Source organism: Carassius gibelio, chromosome B13, assembly GCF_023724105.1.
Source record: "Carassius gibelio isolate Cgi1373 ecotype wild population from Czech Republic chromosome B13, carGib1.2-hapl.c, whole genome shotgun sequence".
NCBI lineage: Eukaryota > Metazoa > Chordata > Actinopteri > Cypriniformes > Cyprinidae > Carassius > Carassius gibelio.
In genome coordinates, this window is record NC_068408.1 from 21,067,629 (window position 1) to 21,086,464 (window position 18,836).

General features: G+C 38.3%; 2 protein-coding genes across 13 annotated transcripts in view; both read right to left on the bottom strand.

Moving 5' to 3' along the window:
* Positions 1 to 10,555, bottom strand: part of LOC127970573 (MAP/microtubule affinity-regulating kinase 3-like) — a 29,795-nt gene extending 19,240 nt beyond the window's left edge. For 4 of the 10 annotated variants that reach the window (XM_052573204.1, XM_052573203.1, XM_052573201.1 and 1 more), the window contains exons 1-4: positions 9,889 to 10,554; positions 7,690 to 7,881; positions 6,867 to 6,920; positions 664 to 712 (exon numbers count right to left, since the gene is read on the bottom strand). In XM_052573204.1, the coding sequence (XP_052429164.1) occupies positions 664 to 712; positions 6,867 to 6,920; positions 7,690 to 7,881; positions 9,889 to 9,942 (349 nt within the window). In that variant the 5' untranslated portion in view covers positions 9,943 to 10,554. Of the gene's footprint in view, positions 1 to 663; positions 713 to 6,866; positions 6,921 to 7,689; positions 7,882 to 8,571; positions 8,728 to 9,888 lie in introns of those variants that run through there. The other 6 variants (XM_052573199.1, XM_052573200.1, XM_052573198.1 and 3 more) reach the window with 3 other exon arrangements.
* A 2,085-nt stretch (positions 10,556 to 12,640) lies between these two features.
* LOC127970574 (eukaryotic translation initiation factor 5) lies at positions 12,641 to 18,627 on the bottom strand. Of its 3 annotated transcripts, XM_052573206.1 has the most exons (12): positions 18,514 to 18,627; positions 18,106 to 18,303; positions 16,701 to 16,983; positions 16,445 to 16,526; positions 16,168 to 16,340; positions 15,451 to 15,562; positions 15,138 to 15,265; positions 14,906 to 15,067; positions 14,179 to 14,340; positions 13,574 to 13,738; positions 13,333 to 13,470; positions 12,641 to 13,059 (listed from the first exon to the last, which is right to left on the bottom strand). In XM_052573206.1, the coding sequence occupies exons 3-12, from the start codon at positions 16,770 to 16,772 to the stop codon at positions 12,964 to 12,966; spliced, it is 1,290 nt and encodes a 429-aa protein (XP_052429166.1). In that variant the 5' UTR covers positions 16,773 to 16,983; positions 18,106 to 18,303; positions 18,514 to 18,627; the 3' UTR covers positions 12,641 to 12,963. The 3 variants fall into 3 exon arrangements, with proteins under 3 accessions (XP_052429166.1, XP_052429167.1, XP_052429165.1); XM_052573207.1 differs by lacking the exons at positions 18,106 to 18,303; positions 18,514 to 18,627 and adding an exon at positions 17,859 to 17,986; XM_052573205.1 differs by lacking the exons at positions 18,106 to 18,303; positions 18,514 to 18,627 and adding an exon at positions 17,742 to 17,886.
* Between the last annotated feature and the right edge of the window lie 209 nt (positions 18,628 to 18,836).

The following is an 18,836-nucleotide window of genomic DNA, read 5'->3' on the forward strand; positions in this document are numbered from 1 at the left end:
GTTGTTTGGGTCGAGGACGACACGCATCGCCTATGGGGGACACGTTCAGATCCAAATTTTAACTAGGCCTAGCCTTTGATCTAACCGAAAAGTAATCCAACCAATGCGTCACTCCACCTATCGCTTGGGACCGTCAACATTGGTCAACTTCTCTCAGGTCATTTTCCAGAGGGCACCACGTTGATGTGGTGATCGGCTTTTGCTTTTGGTTATTTCTATATTATTATAGTTAATAATATATTGAATAAGTTTATTTTTATATTTTCAGTTTTCATTTATAAATGTTAGTCATTCTGTTATATGTTTGTCATCTTTATTAATTTTATTTCAAATTTAGTATTTTTAGTATTCAACTTAAGAGTTTTTAGTTGCCAAATCCAAAAATTTTAAATTTTAATTTAGTTTAAGTTTTTCATCTAATATTTGATTTGATTTTAGTTTTAATTTTAGTTTACAACAGTTTTCTATATTTTGTTTTATTTCAGTTTGAATTCAACCAACAAAAATCTTTTTAGCTACAGTTTTAGTTAACCGTTTTATATATTTTAGTTTATTTCAGTTTTAATTCAATTAATGAAAATATTTTTAGTTATAGGTTTAGTTAAAAACAATGGTGTGTGTGTGTGTGTGTGTGTGTGTGTGTGTGTATATAAACATGCTCACCAATATTTGGGTGGTTTAAATTCTTCATGATTGTGACTTCTCTGGAAAGCTGTTGAAGAGAAGATCATAACTAAATGTAATCAACATGTCACAATGAATTGTTAAAAGCTCTGCATCATCTTTCAGCTTTAACATGAAACAGGAAGCTAAATACAGCTGGACTGTGTCATTGTCATAGCGAACAGAGAGTTTCCTTTTCAGTGGAGTGCTATTCATTATTGATCTCTAAAAAAAAGGCTGGATCCTCCCCTCTCAATGGAATGGAAGAGTCATGCATCTTTAATAGCACTAGTAAGCAGACTGTGTTCCTGAGCTGTTAGCACATATTGCTTTCCACGTCCTGCTATCACAAGTGTAGCTTTGGAGAGGGTGCGAGAGACGTGGTGAGATTTTGGACCACAGGGAAACACTTTCGGTACACCATAAACCCAATCCAATTCTCACCACACTACATTCTGTGAGTTATACCCACTCATAAACATTTTTTCCCTCAACTATGAAACATTGAGGCCACTGCAGAACTCATATACTGTAATAGAACACGATGTAAATACAAACTCACTAAATCACCATACTTCCCCAACGGATTAATCACATAACATTAAGACAACTGTTTTGTATTACAAGTTTTAATATGCAAAAGAGGCATTATTAATGAAATCTGCACAAACATGCATATATTTCCAGAAAAGAAAACTGAATATCGGATGAAGGCAGGTTTGAAATTATTGTTTGAATATCCCTTTACCACTTTATAAATCAGAAAACAGAGTCAACAGAACAGAAAAAAAGTGTTTAAGTAACAAAAAAAAAAAGATACATAAATTAGGCAAATTACATATGAATCTTATGAACAGGACCCTCTGTAAAAAGACTGGAATAAAACTGTATAATCTGATGAAGTGAAGATTTCTGGCTCAGTGCATAAGGAAAAACTAATTTTGAGAAAACAGCCTTTAAAAGACATGTACTGAAATTTGAATCCACAGATGCAAACAGCTAAAGTGTAAAAAACTTGTGTGTATATTGGACTTTTTGTTAACAAGTCTAAAAGAAGACAAGTTGTGAAGGTAAAACGGGACAAAATCTCAATTCACCAGTCCATTAAAAAGGTTTTTTGCCTGTAGTGTCTTCCCTTAATCTGAAGACCGTAAAAAAATTGTTGGGTAAAAGAAACGCTCCAGGTTCAATACAATTTTAATTCATCTTTAATATTAAGCAAAGTAATCCAGACTCATGTGTTAATTTCTAAAACTATGTTTTTGTAAAAGGACTTAAGACACCCAGTTAAAATTTTGAGGTCAGTAAGCAAAATTATTACTACTAATCAGGAGAAATCAATTTGTTTATTCAGCAAAGATGCATTCAGTTAATATTTAGAATGTTACAAATGATTTCTATTTTAAATAAATACTGTTCCTCTGAAAATTCAGCTTTGCCAACACAGCAATTAATTGCATTTCAAAATATATGAATAATTATTTTAAAATGTTCTATATATAGCATTTACTTCACAATTAGTTTTTCTGACCAAATTCAACTGATAGACTAAATGTACACACTGAACATTTGTAATGATTCATAGATAGTGTTTTGAATCAGATCACTGAAACTGACATTTTGAAATGACCATTTTGAAATCAGTCAGAAACTTTTGAAAACGTGAAGGTCATTAAACAGTGTAGAAGTACATTGCCGGCAAAATTACTGTGGAAATAGTGCCAACACTGCTCTCTGAATACAGCAAACTCCAATGATAAGAAAAGTAAAGGGTCAAAGAGAAAGGAGGGAAAACTTTCCAAGATGCAAATCACTGGTGATTTGTCTCTGTACTATCAGCCTAAAAGTTTGGTGAAGCAGAGAGGTCTGAGAAAGGCCAGATAAGACTCTGTGTCTATTGATTTATTACACATGACTCAAACGATGCCATCCCGTTCTCACTCTGAGTTTGTTATTAGACTGTCAATATGTCTGAATCCATCAACTCCTTGATTAAAAGACATCCAGATCTGTTGTTAAGAAAAGATCAATGCTTTCATAAAATGTTTAAGATAAAAGAATTAGCAAAAGGAAAATAAAAAAGACACACATAACAGGGGTACTAAAATTCTTAATTTAACATGATAACCTGTTTTTTTTTTTATTATTCCAGTTTCATATGAATTCCAATTCATTTCTGATTTATATTTTCACATAATTGTCTGTTTTCCTCCGTATCTCTTATAGCTCTTGCACTCTCTCTCCCTTCGGTGCACTGTCTTAACGCCTCTGCGATGACTAAAAACCACCGGTCCACAGCAGAACATCTCACTTCAGTCGAGGGAACAGACCTCAAACGCCCACGGCTATTACACAACCTCCAACTCACAACAACACACACACACACACACACACACACGCACAATCATGAGGACACGTGTTAGAGTAACACAACCTGGAAATCCTAAAAACATCACTGCATGCTCCACTGCTTCAACAGCAAGGAAATGAAGACAGAGAATCAAACTCCTAAAACTCAAACAATAATCTAAATATTATTAACTCTAAATAATTCTTTTATAATACCATTATATATTCTCAACCTACTGCCAAACTTTGGAATGTGGCTATGCATAAAGTGGCTTCAATACTATTATTAAAAATGTATTTATTCTGAGTGTTTAAAGTAATATCGTTGTGATAAGCATTGGGTTTTTTTTTTTATCATGTATGTTTTTGAAGCCACTGTTGATTAAGATCCGGACTGGACTGGTATTAAATAACACTGTATCAGTTGTGATTTTCCTGCATTCTGAAGTTGCCATCTGCATCTGTACAGGTGCTATTCACAGCAATCATGAGAACAGAAATGAATCTGTGTCATCATGACGTCATCTTCCTGCAGCTCTAGGTTCATTAGTCACATCACATTTCAGTTTAGTTTTAAAAAAAAACCTGGCAGCAAAACTAAGACCTCTCTGGTTCAATGTAATGCAAGCTATCGTATAAACAGGAGTGAGGACAATTTGAAAGTCACACTTTTTAGATTTCAAAATTAATTATTTTAAACACTGTGTTAAAGGGATACTCCACCCTAAAATGTATGAACTTTTTTCATTAACTCATCTTCATTGGCTACTTTAAAGGGTTACTCCAACCCAAAATGAACATTGTCATTAATCACTTACACCCATGTTGTTCCCAACTCGTAAAAGCTCCATTCGTCTTCGGAACACAATTAAAAAATTTTTGGAGGAAAACCTGGAGGGGCTTGTGATTGTCCCATAGACTGCCATGTAAATAACCGTGTCAAGGTCCAGAAAAGGTATGAAAAGTCATCATCAGAATACATCTGCCATCAGTCAGATTCAGTCTATGGGACAGTCACAAGCCTTCGGGTTTCATCCAAAATATCTTAAATTGTGTTCTGAAGAAGAACTGAGCTATTATGGGTTTGGGACGACATGGGGGTATGTGATTAATGACATAATTTTAATTTTGGCTGGAGTAACCCTTTAAAGTAGCCAATGAAGATGAGTTAATGAAAAAATATGAATAGAATGTAGAACTTTACATAAAAAAAAACATCTTTTCATCGTTGACACATAATGCACACCATAAAGGGTTAAAAGGAAGAGAAAATGAAGGCGATGCTGATAATTAAAGCAAAAACTAGAAAGACCGAAGAGGCCTGATTGGGCCAGTCTCTCATTATTGCGGTGTGTGAGTCACAGCCGTGTGTTGGCTGACGACCAGCAGGCCACAGAGCGAGGATACACTCTGAATCCCAATCAATGGTGCTGTGGAAAAACTAATGGTGGCTGCGGCGAGCAGCTCCCAGCTAAAATTAGAGATGTGTCCTCGGCTTGTATATCTCTGAGCAAGCGCTGATTAGCATTATCATTTGAATTCTTCTGATCATCCCATGCACACATCTCTCCCGGCCTTTCATTTCACATTTATCACTCACATGTACACCTTCTACTCCACTTGTTCGGGCTGTCATCAGGCTGTCTCTGCCTGTTCTGGCCTTTATCTTCCATCTCCTACCATTTTGAGGTCCCTCCAGTCTGTCACTTCACTGTCGGCCCACCGAAAATGTCCATCTGTCCTTCCCCCACATATCCTCTTCCTCCTCCTCCTCCTCCTCTTTCCACCTTGGCTGTTGTGAAGACTGATTCACCACAACAGTGTCATAACAGACGCAACACTACAGAGTGACAAGCAATAAAGGTTTGTATAAATCTGAGTTTTTGTTCTAATCATCCACAACCGTGAAAAGCAGGGGATATAATGCTGATGGTTTTTTTATTTCTTTTTGATCACTATCGCAGAGTTTCTACTAAAGGAGCATCATTAACCACTGCTCAGCAAATTTTCATGGGCAAAATCCAGTAATTTCAACAAAAACCCAAACGATCTGGATTTTCACGTAATGCTGACAGACTTCTCAATAAGGATTTCGCATCGGTTTCAGATGGCTTCGTGAATTTATCGCAATGACCAGTGGCTTTGACCGTGACTTCTGTGTGAGCTGTGATTCATATATCATTACACTTCTCACAATAGACAATTGAGGTTTTCAAATCACAACATTTCAATAATGTGATCAAACATTTCCTGTTCCTTAATGACTAATACTAATAACAATTTCTGAGTACACACTGCATGATTTGAGGCCCGATTTTCACTCGACGACAGCTCTCGCAAAATCACAGACAAATGCCCAAAATAGACAGTACAACCAATGAGAGAGCAAGATACAGAGCAGCAGGAAGTTCTGGGAGGAGTTACATGAAACGTAGTTTGCAGACCAGACAGAGTTGTCTGTGATTCTTCGTATTATAAAGTCATGTGGTGCGTAACCTCCTGTCGCCGATCCATTGTGCATGTGAACCCCAGAAAACAACGATGATCCAATGACTTTAATAGTGAACTCGGCATTAGTATGTTTATTTTAGATTTGACAATGACTTTCGTTTCTGAAAGTAAGTAGACAGAAACTACAAATGATTCAGTCATTAAACTGATTCAAGCACATCTCATGGCATTGATTCACAAGTCCTTTCACAAGTCCTGTTTATAATAATCATTTGTTTATGAATCAGTCTACATTAGTCACACTGTATGATTGTTGAGTACAATCAGCAAGAACAATCCAACAGAAAAATGGGAATTTAAATCACTATTTGCTAAAAAGGTTCTTTAACCGAGGAACTATAGATTTAGCAATACTTAATCTATACCAGTGTCACATCAAGTACAACTGAGATACTGTTTACCATATTTGATGTGCTCTATGTGAGTTGATCAATGTTTATGTAAAATAAAAAAAGTTTAAATTAAAGCTGTTAACTAAAGCAAGAAGACTTGGATTAAACCACTCGATTCAGACGGACTATAAAGTCTTTCTCAAGCTTTCTGAAGAGTGACAATTTCGGTAGCCTGGACTTTGAACAAACAGACAAAAAAAAATACAAAAAATATCATCCTTTGTGTTTTCTTGTAGGTTCGGAAATAGTTTTTGGTGGACTTTCCCTTTAAGAGAACAGAATGTCACAAGAGAACACGCATAGAATGCAAGCTGTCCGTGTTATATTAACTGCATTACCAAATTACAGCATTTGCTCTCGCTCTCTCTCAATTCCCACACAGCTTTGTACACATTTAGAAATAAACGTTTCCAAATAAAAGGCTGGAAATGCGCAGGTGTGACAGGATGTGCTCAGTGGAGAGCGGCTTGAGTGGCGGCGCAGCCTGCAGTAGGTGGGGACAGTATTGCACCACAGCTGGTGTACTTTACTACTTGAGCTCAGAGTGTGAAGGTTACTGCTGGAGGAGCTTCTGTTTGAATGGACTTCTCATAATGATGGGTGACTGAGAACACCAGCAGAAATTATGTTCCATTTCTACTAACCAAGATTTTGAGAAATGCTCTGGATACTAGCACAGAAGATCAACACAGTTTAGAAATCTGAGCTGACTGCCAGCATTACCTATGATTCAGAATGGAACTGCACTGCTGCCAAACACAAAACTAACCAAGTAGCCAATACACAACTCAGACAAAAAGACCCAAACCCAGAGTCATGAACAAACAGAGAACTTCCTGTAGGTAAATGACACAACACTAGTAGCACGGAGGAAGAAAACCCCTGAATCATGACACAGTTTTACATCAATACACATAACATGCACATTTTAGTATTAAATGTGAAACTCACCTTTTGAAGGCTTGTTGGATTTAGTTGGGTTTTATCAATAATTTTTATTGCCACCTGAGAAAAAAAAAAAAAAAAAAACTTTGTGGAATTTTGTGAAATTTGAGGAAAACTGGCAACCTAAAATATTCTTCAGTTATATACACTAACATTCAACTTTGGGGTTTGTGAGATTTTTTTACATTTACTTGATTTTTAAAAAATACAATAAAAATAAAAATCGCAATACTGTAAAATAATATTACAATTTCAAATAGCTGTTTCTTAATTTAATAAATTTTAAAATGCAATTTATTTCGATGATGGCAAAGCTGAATCTCAAGTATCATTACTCCAGTATTCAGTATCACATGATCTTTCAGAAATCATGCTAATATACTTATTTACTGCTCAGTTGTCATCATATATCATTGGTGCTCTGTTAATATTAATATAAACATTTTTGTTAAAACTGTGAAGAACAGATCAAAAGAACTTATTTTGAAACTGAAAGAATTTATTTGAAACTGAAATCTTTTGTAACATTATAAATGCCTTTATTCACTTTTGATCATTTTAATGCAGTCTTGCATCTTCTTACTGGCCCCATACTTTGGAATGATTGTGTATCACGTTAGGATTGTTATATCAAAAATCTAACATGCATGCGTGTAAATTATAAAATAAAAAATAAAATCAATCATGAGATTTTTTTCAAATTACATTACACTGCTCCACTGATTTTAACAAAGTATAATTCAAAAAATTCCAAAAGGAAACATGAAAGCAGAAAAGCATGTTTGTGTCTGTGTGTCAGGAAACACACTCATGACTCTTGACTCCTCACCTCGCTTCCTGTGAGGATATGGCGAGCCATTTTGACCTTGGCAAAGTTGCCTTTTCCAATGGTTTTTAGAAGTCGGTAATTCCCAATAAGAGGGTGCACATCATCTAATCCCGAGCCAGAATTTCGGTTTCGACCACTCGACCTCACAGACCGAGAGGTCCCCTCCCCTCGGCCATGGCTATTTGTTGTATGCTGTTAGGAATAAAAACACATCCATAAATAAAAAAAAAACTATAACAAATATGTATATGTTACAGCGTGTTTGAAAAAACATTCATTATCTATGCATGGAAAGGAAACTTAATTCCCCAGGGTAGAAATCACTAATATTGACTCCACCCATGCCACATCAGAGAGGTCCATTAGCACAGTCACATCCATCCTCACCCTGACAACATACACATTTATTACTTTTTTGAACACAGTCAAAAAATTGACACAAGTTAACCAAAGCATTAACAAGTTAGACATCAAAAGTACTTCTAATTTTCATATTTAAAAAATAAAGTTCATTTAATTATGCTGACGGTTCTCAAGGTCTCTTGTGACCTTGTGAGAGGACCTCTGTGCAACACCAGGCAACAAATAATACTGAGACTAACTGAATTGTCCCATTTAGAGGTCATGAGTGCAATAGGATGACGTTTAGTAAGTCGGTGAGTCTCATGTGGTACTAACAGCTCTGTATGTAAGGCAGTGCTGACACTGCGCTATACAATGCTCCCACTAAATCCTGCATATTGTCCGTGACACCCCGACTTGACCGTTATCCACAAAGCTCTGCCTAATAGATTTATAAATCCACCAACAGCCTCAGGCTTGACACAAAACCTACAAAAAGCAATAAAATGCGAAGAACAGTCATGAATAAAGGTCACTTACGCTTATAGTTGCACGATGCTTCATATTAGATTGCGATCCTCTCATTTTTGTGTTGGCAAGCTGAATCACACTGAACCAAACACTTGTCTTTTCAGTGAGAAGAACTCATCAATACTCTCCCATCCACCAACACCGATACTGACGAGCTGCATCACTGCTGGAGTCTTTTTGACACCCAGTGCATGTGCGAGAGTGTGTGTGTGTGTGTGTGTGTTTGTGTGTACATTTGTGTGAGTTAGAGGCAGAGAGATTTTTTTTGCATTAAAGTATGGAGATTCTCGCAAGGCATTATACATGTAAATAAATGTCAACAAATAATCCACACAGACTAACTTTCACACATCGAAGCATCTACAGATTCCTTTATAACTTTATATGAATAACTTCAGTAAGCACACAATGTCCTCTCTGGATTTTGATAAAAAAAAAAAGAGCAATTCATTCAGATTTAGATCAAATTATAGAACGATAGATAGAAAGATAGATAGAACAATAGAAGACAGACTGACAGAACTAATGATAGATACGATAGAATCAATGACTGACAACAACAGATAGACATATATTAGAACATGACAGCTAGCTAGATAGAACGACATTAGATAGATTGACAGGCAGACCGATAGATAGACCGATAGATAGATAGATAGATAGATAGATAGATAGATAGATAGATAGATAGATAGATACAAACAGATAGAAAAGTCATAATGCCAGATTATTCACAGGCACTTTTAAGGGGGACCCGCATTAGCGCGCGTGCTCATGTCACCTTCCCTCACTGCTGACGTATGAACAGTAACCTATAGGACAGACTGACGCCAATGCGCAATATCTGCATTCTATCTGCGCATTAAACGTGCAAACCCACGCACGGTCACTCACTAGCATGCAGGGCTTTAACTAATCAAGCATATGTTGCACTCATAAGCAGAAAAGCAGCCAATTTACCGATGCCCTGGACCCCATGCGTCACTTCAGCCTGGTGCCCCATCTGTCCAAAGACTGGCACAATACTGCTAATCCACTTAAAAGCACCCGGTCAACTCATAAAACACGATGTGGGATGCGACACTGCCCTTAATTCTGAAGGAAAATCAGCTTGAATGATTTTAGACGGCATCTTAGTTTTGACCATAATCGTTGTCTATGAAGGCAGCTCTCCAGTTTCTGAAACACGGCCATAAATTGCGACGCGACAAGATCAAAATAACACACTCACAAGTGATAAAAACAACACAGGATGGAGTCAGTTAACAGTACTTATTACTGATTGTTAATCAAATACTTAAACATAAATAGGCTAACGTTACTTACATTTTCAGCCTTGCGCTCGTTGACGGTGGGCAGCGGGGCTCTTGTTGTTGACATGGTGTTGATGGAAAGCTGCTTTACCGGAATTACGGTTTAAGGAGCAGGTTTTGCGGGGCAACGAAGGGGAAACTATATATTTGACAGATTACACGTTTGGTCAATATCATTGATTCGCTTCTAAAGCTGGTAACAAACTTGTTAAAAGTTTGGGAGAAATATTTCGCGGACGTTACTGCGTTTAATTACCGATTGCGAGCCATCTAAGAGATCCCAAAATAGCTAATGAGACCGGCCAACTTGTGCACTGTTAAAAACATAATACTTCCAGGCCTCGCGTCGCTGTCTGCTTCATATTTCGGATGTCCGGTTCAAGTAACGTTGAGAATAGACAAAACGGCACTTCACGGGGCCTCCCCTGCGATCTTCCCAAAATACAATCTGCTCATCGAGCGATGGGTCCGGTATATTCAGTGCGAACGGCAGCGGTCACAGGCGTCGGAGCCGCGGAGAAGACGGGCTTGTTGACGGTTCCATTCCACCTAAACAGCCGCGTCTGTTGACTCTCGTTCAAAGCGAGATCCAAGATGGCTGCCCAAGAGCACAGGAGTTTCGAGCCGAGCCCTGAGAGAGACAGAGGAAGTGAGGAAACAGACGGATCCCTGTGTTCATTGGAGAGCGCAGCATCCCTCAGAGTTCTGTAGGTGTTCATATGGAAAAAGGGGAAAACTTCGTCATACCATAACAACTGTGAAACACCCTGTTCAATTGAAGTGCAGTTTTACCATATATGGCTTGGCCGTTATGAATCAGAATGAGCTTTATTGCCAGCCAGGTATGTTTACACATACGATGAATTTGTTTTTGAGACAGAAGCTTCCACAGTGCAACACAATTACAGTGACAGGACTAAAAACACAGATAAAAAAAAAAAAAAAGATCAAGTAAATATGGAATAACAATATACAGAAGTCAAGATGGGCAGAGGATCATCAATTCCCCCAATGCTGCGGCGAAAAATAGTGGCGCGATATTAGAAATGAGTTTCCTACTCTAATGCTACTGCTATTGTAATGGAAATAACAACATGGGCTCAGGAATACTTTCAGAAAACATTGTCGGTGAACACAATCCACCATGCCATTCGCTGTTGCCGGCTAAAACTCTATAGTTAAAAAAAGAAGCCATATCTAAACATGATCCAGTAGGCGTTTTCTCTGGGCCAAGGCTTATTTAAAATGGACTGTGGCAAAGTGGAAAAGTGTTCTGTGGTCAGGCAAATCAAAATTCTCAAAATTCACAAATCAGAAGTTCTTTTTGGAAAACTTGGACGCCATGTCATCCAGATTAAGAGGACAAGAACACCCCAAGTTGAGCAGCGCTCAGTTCAGAAGCCTGCATCTCTGATGGTATGGGGTTGCATGAGTGCTTGTGGCATGGGCATGCTTACACATCTAGAAAGGCACCATCAATGCTGAAAGGTATATCCAAGTTCTAGAACAACATTTGCTCCCATCCAGACGTCGTCTCTTTCAGGGAAGACCTTGCATTCTCCAGCATGACAATGCCAGACTATATACTGCATCAATTACAACATCATGGCTGCGTAGAAGAAGGATCCAGGTCCTGAAATGGCCAGCCTGTAGTCCAGATCTTTCACCCATAGAAAACATTTGCTGCATCATAAAGAGGAAGATGCGACAAAGACCTAACAAAGTTGAGCAACTAGAAGCCTGTATTAGACAAGAATGGGACAACATTTGTATTCATAAACTTGAGCAACTTTTCTCCTCAGTCCCCAGACGTTTGCAGACTGTTATAAGAAGAGGAGGGGATGCCACACAGTGGTAAACATGGTCTTGTCCCAACTTTTTTGAGATGTGTTGATGACATGAAATGTAAAATCGACTTATGTTTCCCTTAAAATTATACATTTTCTCATCTTCCCATCTATGTTGTATTCTGAATAAAATATTGAAATTTGAAACTTCCCCATTGCATTCTGTTTTTATTCACAATTTGTAGTGTCCCAGCTTTTTTGGAATCGGGTTTGTACATCATGTACAGCATGCTGCATATGAAATATAAGAGTAGGAATGCTATTAAATGATGTCATGCCTTTTGGTAAAATTATATTAAATTCCTTTCCTCTGTAATACCAAAATTCTAGTCATCCTTATTGTAGACTTTACTTTCTAAATCTCAAAACATGTTCCATTTTAATTAAATGTCAAAAGTCATCATCATCAAACACAGACAGGCTCATACAATGGTGGACTTTAGAGTCAGAAAAATCTGAGAACCACTGATTTACAGCAAAATGTCAGTTTTCAGATGATTCATGTTATGTACTGGTGTGTGTGTGCCATCTAGTGCCCATTTTAGGCTTTACAGTCAACAATAAGTGATTTTCCAAAAGATGCCAACTTTTTTGAATAAATGCCCTACTGCTTGACATAAAAAGAAAACCCACCTAGACCACCCTGATCCCAAGTCCATGTCAGAAATGCTTTTTTTTACAGTAGGAGTAAGCACATGTTTTCGGAGGGCAAGGATTTGGTGAGAAGTCATGTAGTTGAAACAACAAGGTCTTTCTGTAATAGCTGCCACCTCTGAAGAACAATTATTGATGAACTCAAGTGACGCCAAAATGGAGAGAATTGTATCATAGTTCACTGTTATTCCAGTTTATTTCATATTTTTTGTTACACAGACTCAAGTTACAATCTTGTTTAGTTAAGAAAACAGAATCAATGTAATGTACAGCAAAAACCTTTATTAAATGATTTCAAGAAAAACAAAAATCAGATGCGCAGCATTCCCATGAATCAAAGTCATGCTCACAATACAACAAAATTGGTCAATACGGACAATAAAGCTCAAAAGTTCTTAATACATCAGCAGCAAGTCAATGAAAAGAGCTATATTAAAACCTTTCTTGTAAATGAAATATAACGAAGGATAAACTGGGACAAAACAAGACTGGGGCTAAACAGGAGGCCACTGTGATCCATTTCATCAAGAGGAACAGGAAGTAGCAAGGTTCCAAGATGACAGCTGCTGTTTCAGCTCATCATTTCTTTAAATGGCATCTATATCAAGGTCATCATCCTCTTCTGCTTTCTCAGGCTGAACGGTCTCCATTTTCAGCTCTCGGGCAGAGGAGGAGTACACAACCTAAAGACCAAAAAACAGATGAGAATGATGAAGAATCAGTCTCTCAAAAACACGCTCTAATTCAAGCCCAGAGAAGACTACGGTAATTAGACTAATTACAGTCCCAGGGGTCCTGCTGACGGTTAAAATATAATGCTGCTTCTCTAATTAACCACAACATTAATCTGTAAGATTTACAGTTGGTACATGCAATATTAAAAATAAAAACGGTTGTATTATATATAGCTTTTCTAACTTTATATGTGTAAAATAATAAATAAAAAAAAATATTACCTCAACATTTTCATCTTCCTCCTCCTCTGCATCACTCCCCTCGCTCTCCTCCTCTGCCTCTTTCAGCCATTTGACAAAGGGAGCTGCCTTGGCATGGATCTCCTTGGCCAGTTCCTTGGAAACATACTTCTTGGATACCTTGAAACAAAGGAAAAATATATTTTTCATGGTTTGTAGTTCATAGTTCATGACCCCGATGATATAAAATGCTCTATTAATCCAAATGATGAGTAGGATGTACCTTCTCTGCCCACATGAGAATAACATCCTCCTCCAGCAGGTCAGCATCATAGAAGTCTTTGAGAATGACGGGGACTCGTGGCAGCAGCTGACTTTGATGAAGCTTCACCAGACACTCAAAACCTCCCAGCAGATACTTCTGAGCTTTCTTATCGTTGTGGCAGAACTACAGGAAAAGGAGGATTCGGCACTTTGAATAATGAATGAAAAGCACTTTATTTGTTATCTTTCACAGAAACAGTAGATCACTTAAATGGATTCGACTTCATTATCTAAGCAATGGATGAAAAGTGGTAGATCTCAAAGCTGCTCATTTATAAGTGCTATTTATAGCCGAGACTATATTTAGCGAGTCTTTACACTAGCATCATAGCTTGCCAGCAAATCTCTGTGTCCGGCTATAAATACTCATCTATCACTAGGCCCAGATGGAAACTTTGTATTTTGAATCCCGATTTTGGGGCAAAATCTGTCAAATTCTGGGTGTAAAATGTTTTAAATAGAGCTGAGAGTACCAATCAGCAGAATGTGTCAAATGGTCCTGTACATGCAGATCCTGTGTGGGTCGGTCCATCACATTTCAAAATTAGAATTTTTTTAATATACCCGCAGGAAGTGACGTTTGTATTTCTTGATCTGGTCTCTGATGTTCTCATCAAAAAGCAGCTCGCTCAAGATAAGTGGCCCCATGGCTCTCACATCCAGCCTGTCTGCTTCAGCCAGGATCTCCTTATCAGCGCAGTCTATTGCTCCAGTCTCTTTCTTTTGCTGATAAGAGAAAAAAAAAAATCAGAGATTCTCTTCGGTTGTTTGAATTCTAGTGGCACTGATAGACCCTTTGGTTATTTATAATTACATGTTAATTTAAACCTCCTACACAGGTACAAAAGGTAAACTACCATTCAAAATTTCGAGGTCAATAATTGTATTTATTCATTTTAAAGAAAGCAACACTTTTTGATGTAATTAACTGATCAAAGATGACAAAGACCATTTAACAAAAGATTTTCACATAAAATGTCCTTTTGAAGGTTTCTATTCATCAAAATGTGTAAAAACAAATAATGCACCAGCTTCTCCACGGTTTTCAACATGGATAAATATTTCTTAAGCAGCAAATCATCATATAAAATTGATTTTCTGCATGATCATGTGATACTGAAGACTGGGTTAATAACTTCTGAAAATATTTGATCAAATGCATGCTGCCTTGTTGAGTACAGAAACTTCTTTTGACCAACCCCAAACTTTTGAACGGTAGTGTACTCCATATACGAAGATGTTTTTATAAACTGATTTCACATTGGAAACCGATAACAGTGACATTATTTACTTTGACAAAGTTGTAGAAGATGTTGACCCTCTCCTCCAGGGTTTTCTCCAGGTCTTCGCTGAGGGTCAAGTTTTTAGCATGGTTACTTATCTCCTCCATACGACGACGCTGGGCCTCCTCTGTGGTTTCCTCTGCCCAGTCATCATCGTCTTCCTCACCATCCTACACATCAACATACTCGTTACAAATTGTATCAATAATACATGTATAGTTATTCATAGGTATTTCTTACCACAGCATCTGGTGCATCGATGTCATTATGGTCCCCAGCCTCACCACTTCCCGAGCCATTCTCCTTATCCTTCTTTTTGTTTTTCTTCTCTTTCTCCTTCTTCTCTTTCATACAAGTACTATCAGGCTCTGCATTTCAAACAGGTCTACACTTAATGGGGGTTATAAAGCTTGTATGCAATTCTAACATTAGAAATGTACAATCCAAGTAGTACTATATCTATTTCCAACAAGCAGGAGGCATGAATCTAATGCCAAATATAGTGAATAAGTAGTTCATGCATTTTAACAGTCCACAGCAGAACACAACTCACCAGGTGGGTTTTTGAGGATGAATGTGCACAGTTTGTGCCGAGTGTCCAGCATTCCCCGATTACCACAAGCCTTGCAAGAGCTTCCGATGGTCTGCTTCTTTGGGTTAACATGCTGAAAGACAAAAACACTAACTGAACAACAGATACTATGAGGAACATTTCTGAAACTGAAACAACAGTTGAATAGCCAAAGGTTACAAACCAAAAAAACAACAACAACAACAGGTATTTAAAGACTTTGCACTGAATTGTGAGGCTGTGAGCACTAGAACCAGTTTTGGTATTGTAAGATTAATACTAAAAATCAGTGTAATGGCAAAATACGTTTTTTAGGGAACATCTTGTAATAATTTAAGTTGTTGCTTTGGCACTAACTAAAAATTATGTTCAAGTACAATTACTAAAACTAAAATAATAATAATAAAGCTAAAGAAAACCGAAATAATTAAAAATAATATTAAAATAGCACTATAGAAGACCAATGCTTTCACAACCTTGGCTATTTTGTCATCATGTATGTGGGCGTCATAGAGGGCGAAGGACAAAATCGATTGTACTAAACATCCCAACTGACCTTGTACTTGCATCAAAAAACAAAACAAAAAAGGTTGAAATACCCTCAGAAGGTTCTCTTAACGTTATTGGACCGACCGCAAACAGGATCTTTAATTTTTAACCATGAGTTTATTCAGCAAGCAACGCTGATTGTCTGTTTACCAGGTCAGTTTCAGGGTTGTCACACTCGGAGCACAGCACAAACTTGCGGATGAATCCGTCCAGCATGTCCTGCAGTTTGTTGGCTTCATGGGATCCGTTTACGATGTAGCGGTCATTCTTTGCATCAAACTGAGTCTGCGCCCCCAACTCACAGCCAAAAAACTTAGTCGGATCTGAGGAAACAGCAAAGGGAAGAACACATACATTACTGTACCGTAATAAAACACTACTGAAAGAATAACAGTTGTGATAGAACCAATTATAAACCCAAACTTACAGGTTGGAGGCCTATTCAGTGCCTTTGCCACATCAACCATGTTGACAATGACCGTCTTGATTCCATTCCCTTTGCCTTCCACCTGTAATTGACAGTGGGAAAACTTTTTTATTTTTCTATTTTCTCCAACTCTGTTATCAGATAGTTTTCTTACTGCTTACACACAGCAGTAAGAGAACACTTATGTGCAGAAATAACTAATGATTTTTTGTTTGTTTACATGTAGCATTTAGACCAAAAACAGTGTCTCTAGTACCTTGGCAATCAAACGGGGCATCTTGTAGCGGTAGAACTGGTCGGACACATTGCGGTTGACATTGACAGACATTTTGAGTGATCTGAGCTATCACTATCAGCAAGATAAAAAGACCTTGAATGGGATTTTTTGGGTATCTTCTGTCTGGAGAAGAGGGGATGACATAAACAACTGCAAGTGTGCTCGGTCTCTGACATGAAAAAGGTCTTGCCACAGAGGCTGCAGACTCCTCTCTCGTGGACTAGGTTTCCCCCGCTCGCGTTCCAACAGCTGCGCAACAGCTCTGAAAAGCAAAGTGAAATACACGGTCTTACACAGTTCCTCGTAATCTGATCATCTATTGGCGTTCCACTTGGTGACATTTGGATTCTATAAATGTTTTTTTTGGTAGAAGACATATACAAACTAACTGGCCAATTTGCATCTATAGTCAAATCACAGTTGTGCTGATATGTAGTACAACAGCATTATATCAAGACTGTAACCATACATCCTGGAGGACCAAACCAATGATGTGTGTCCATTTTTAGGTCTAAGGTGGTTATGGCACTGGTTTGTATCCACATTATATGTAGGATTTAAAAAAAAAATGCAACATCTAACGTTACTATTAAACGCAAACAAACGTTTGGTAGTGAATTAAAAAATAAAACCAATCATGTAGCCAAGGCCTTGACCAAGAGCCTAGTTACGCACGTCATCGACTGCGTCAGCAGGTGACTCAAGCCAACCGAACACGTGGTGAGGAATAGATTTTCAGCCGTGAGTTACGTGACAGACGATCTTTCCAAAACCAAACGTAAGGTCACAATCATGTAGTATTAAGCGCGTGTTTGTTGGCTGGTCGAACTGAAAGTATATCAAAGCAGTTGTTTACTTTAAGGGAATTGTAAACTGTCAGAAACAACGTCACCGCACAGGTGCTTTAATATCGGTTTAGAAATTATATGTACGTAAACTACAGCGCAATATCGAGTCACCCGTGTTGCTCCAAACTGTCTCTGGTTGCACCCAAGGTCGATAAACATATGGTTAACTCACCCGTTTGAGCTCAACCCGCTCCGCTAGTTTTACATCGAATACCAACGACAGCACGTTAATTACACTAGATGATTAAAACACAGCCCAAGTAGACATAGTACACTCGCTTTAACAAACCTCAGATTGGTGAACCTGTGATCGTCGCGCTGGTGCAGAGTGCGTCACGGTCAGCGCGCGGCGGAGTGCGCAAAAGCGCCGCGACGCCATTTTGTTCCCCTCCGTCAAGCTAGTTCTCACCCATTAGCTAGTAATAAAAGCCTCCGAAAGCACTCGTTTCCGAGACTTGGGTACTCAAGACGCATATACAGATGTGTAACAGACACTGACAAACCAGTTTATGCATAATGACCGATCGGATACTCACCGTTTCCGTGAAATAAAGACATAAACACAACGCTAGTCGTCCACTGACGCAGTGAAGGGTTGACAGCGGAGAGCCTGGAGATGATGTTGGGTCGTGATCCAGAGATGTAACACGACACAACGGAAAAGAAAGATAAGACCTGGGAGTGCTGAGCGATGCAGCCGATCAGTCGAGGGATATCAGATCTCCGGAGAAGAGCTGGAGTAGAAAAACAGACGCAGATTTGTCAAATGTAACTTGGCAACAAGCTTACGTTACTATGATACTCTCCAGTTCGCCGTCATAAGAAAACAGACGGTTCCAAACGATTGCTTTGGCATCTGCTTGACCCAAACACTACAGATATGATCTAAGACGTGTTAATTTGCTATCAGAAAGTGTTTTATATTACTTCAGGTCACGTCTTACCTTTCCAGAGCCTTCTTTGCTCCACGCAAAGGCAGAATGAGTAATGAGCGCTGATGGTGGGCGTGTATCTCAAGTGGAAGCCTCGTAGTCCCGCCCACCGCGGCCATTCATTGGCTGAAATTATACATGTATTCAATTTCTTAACGTTGACTCGCTCCTTTCAACGTCAATCATCACGGAGTACCACATAATCACTATTAATTTCAGTTTACGTTCTACTAAAGCAACTCATACTGTACAATAGAGTTATCTGTGTCTGTTACGTAAGTTAACATACTTTTGGCATCTAACAAAATGCAATGTCCACTAAAAGAGAATTCTGA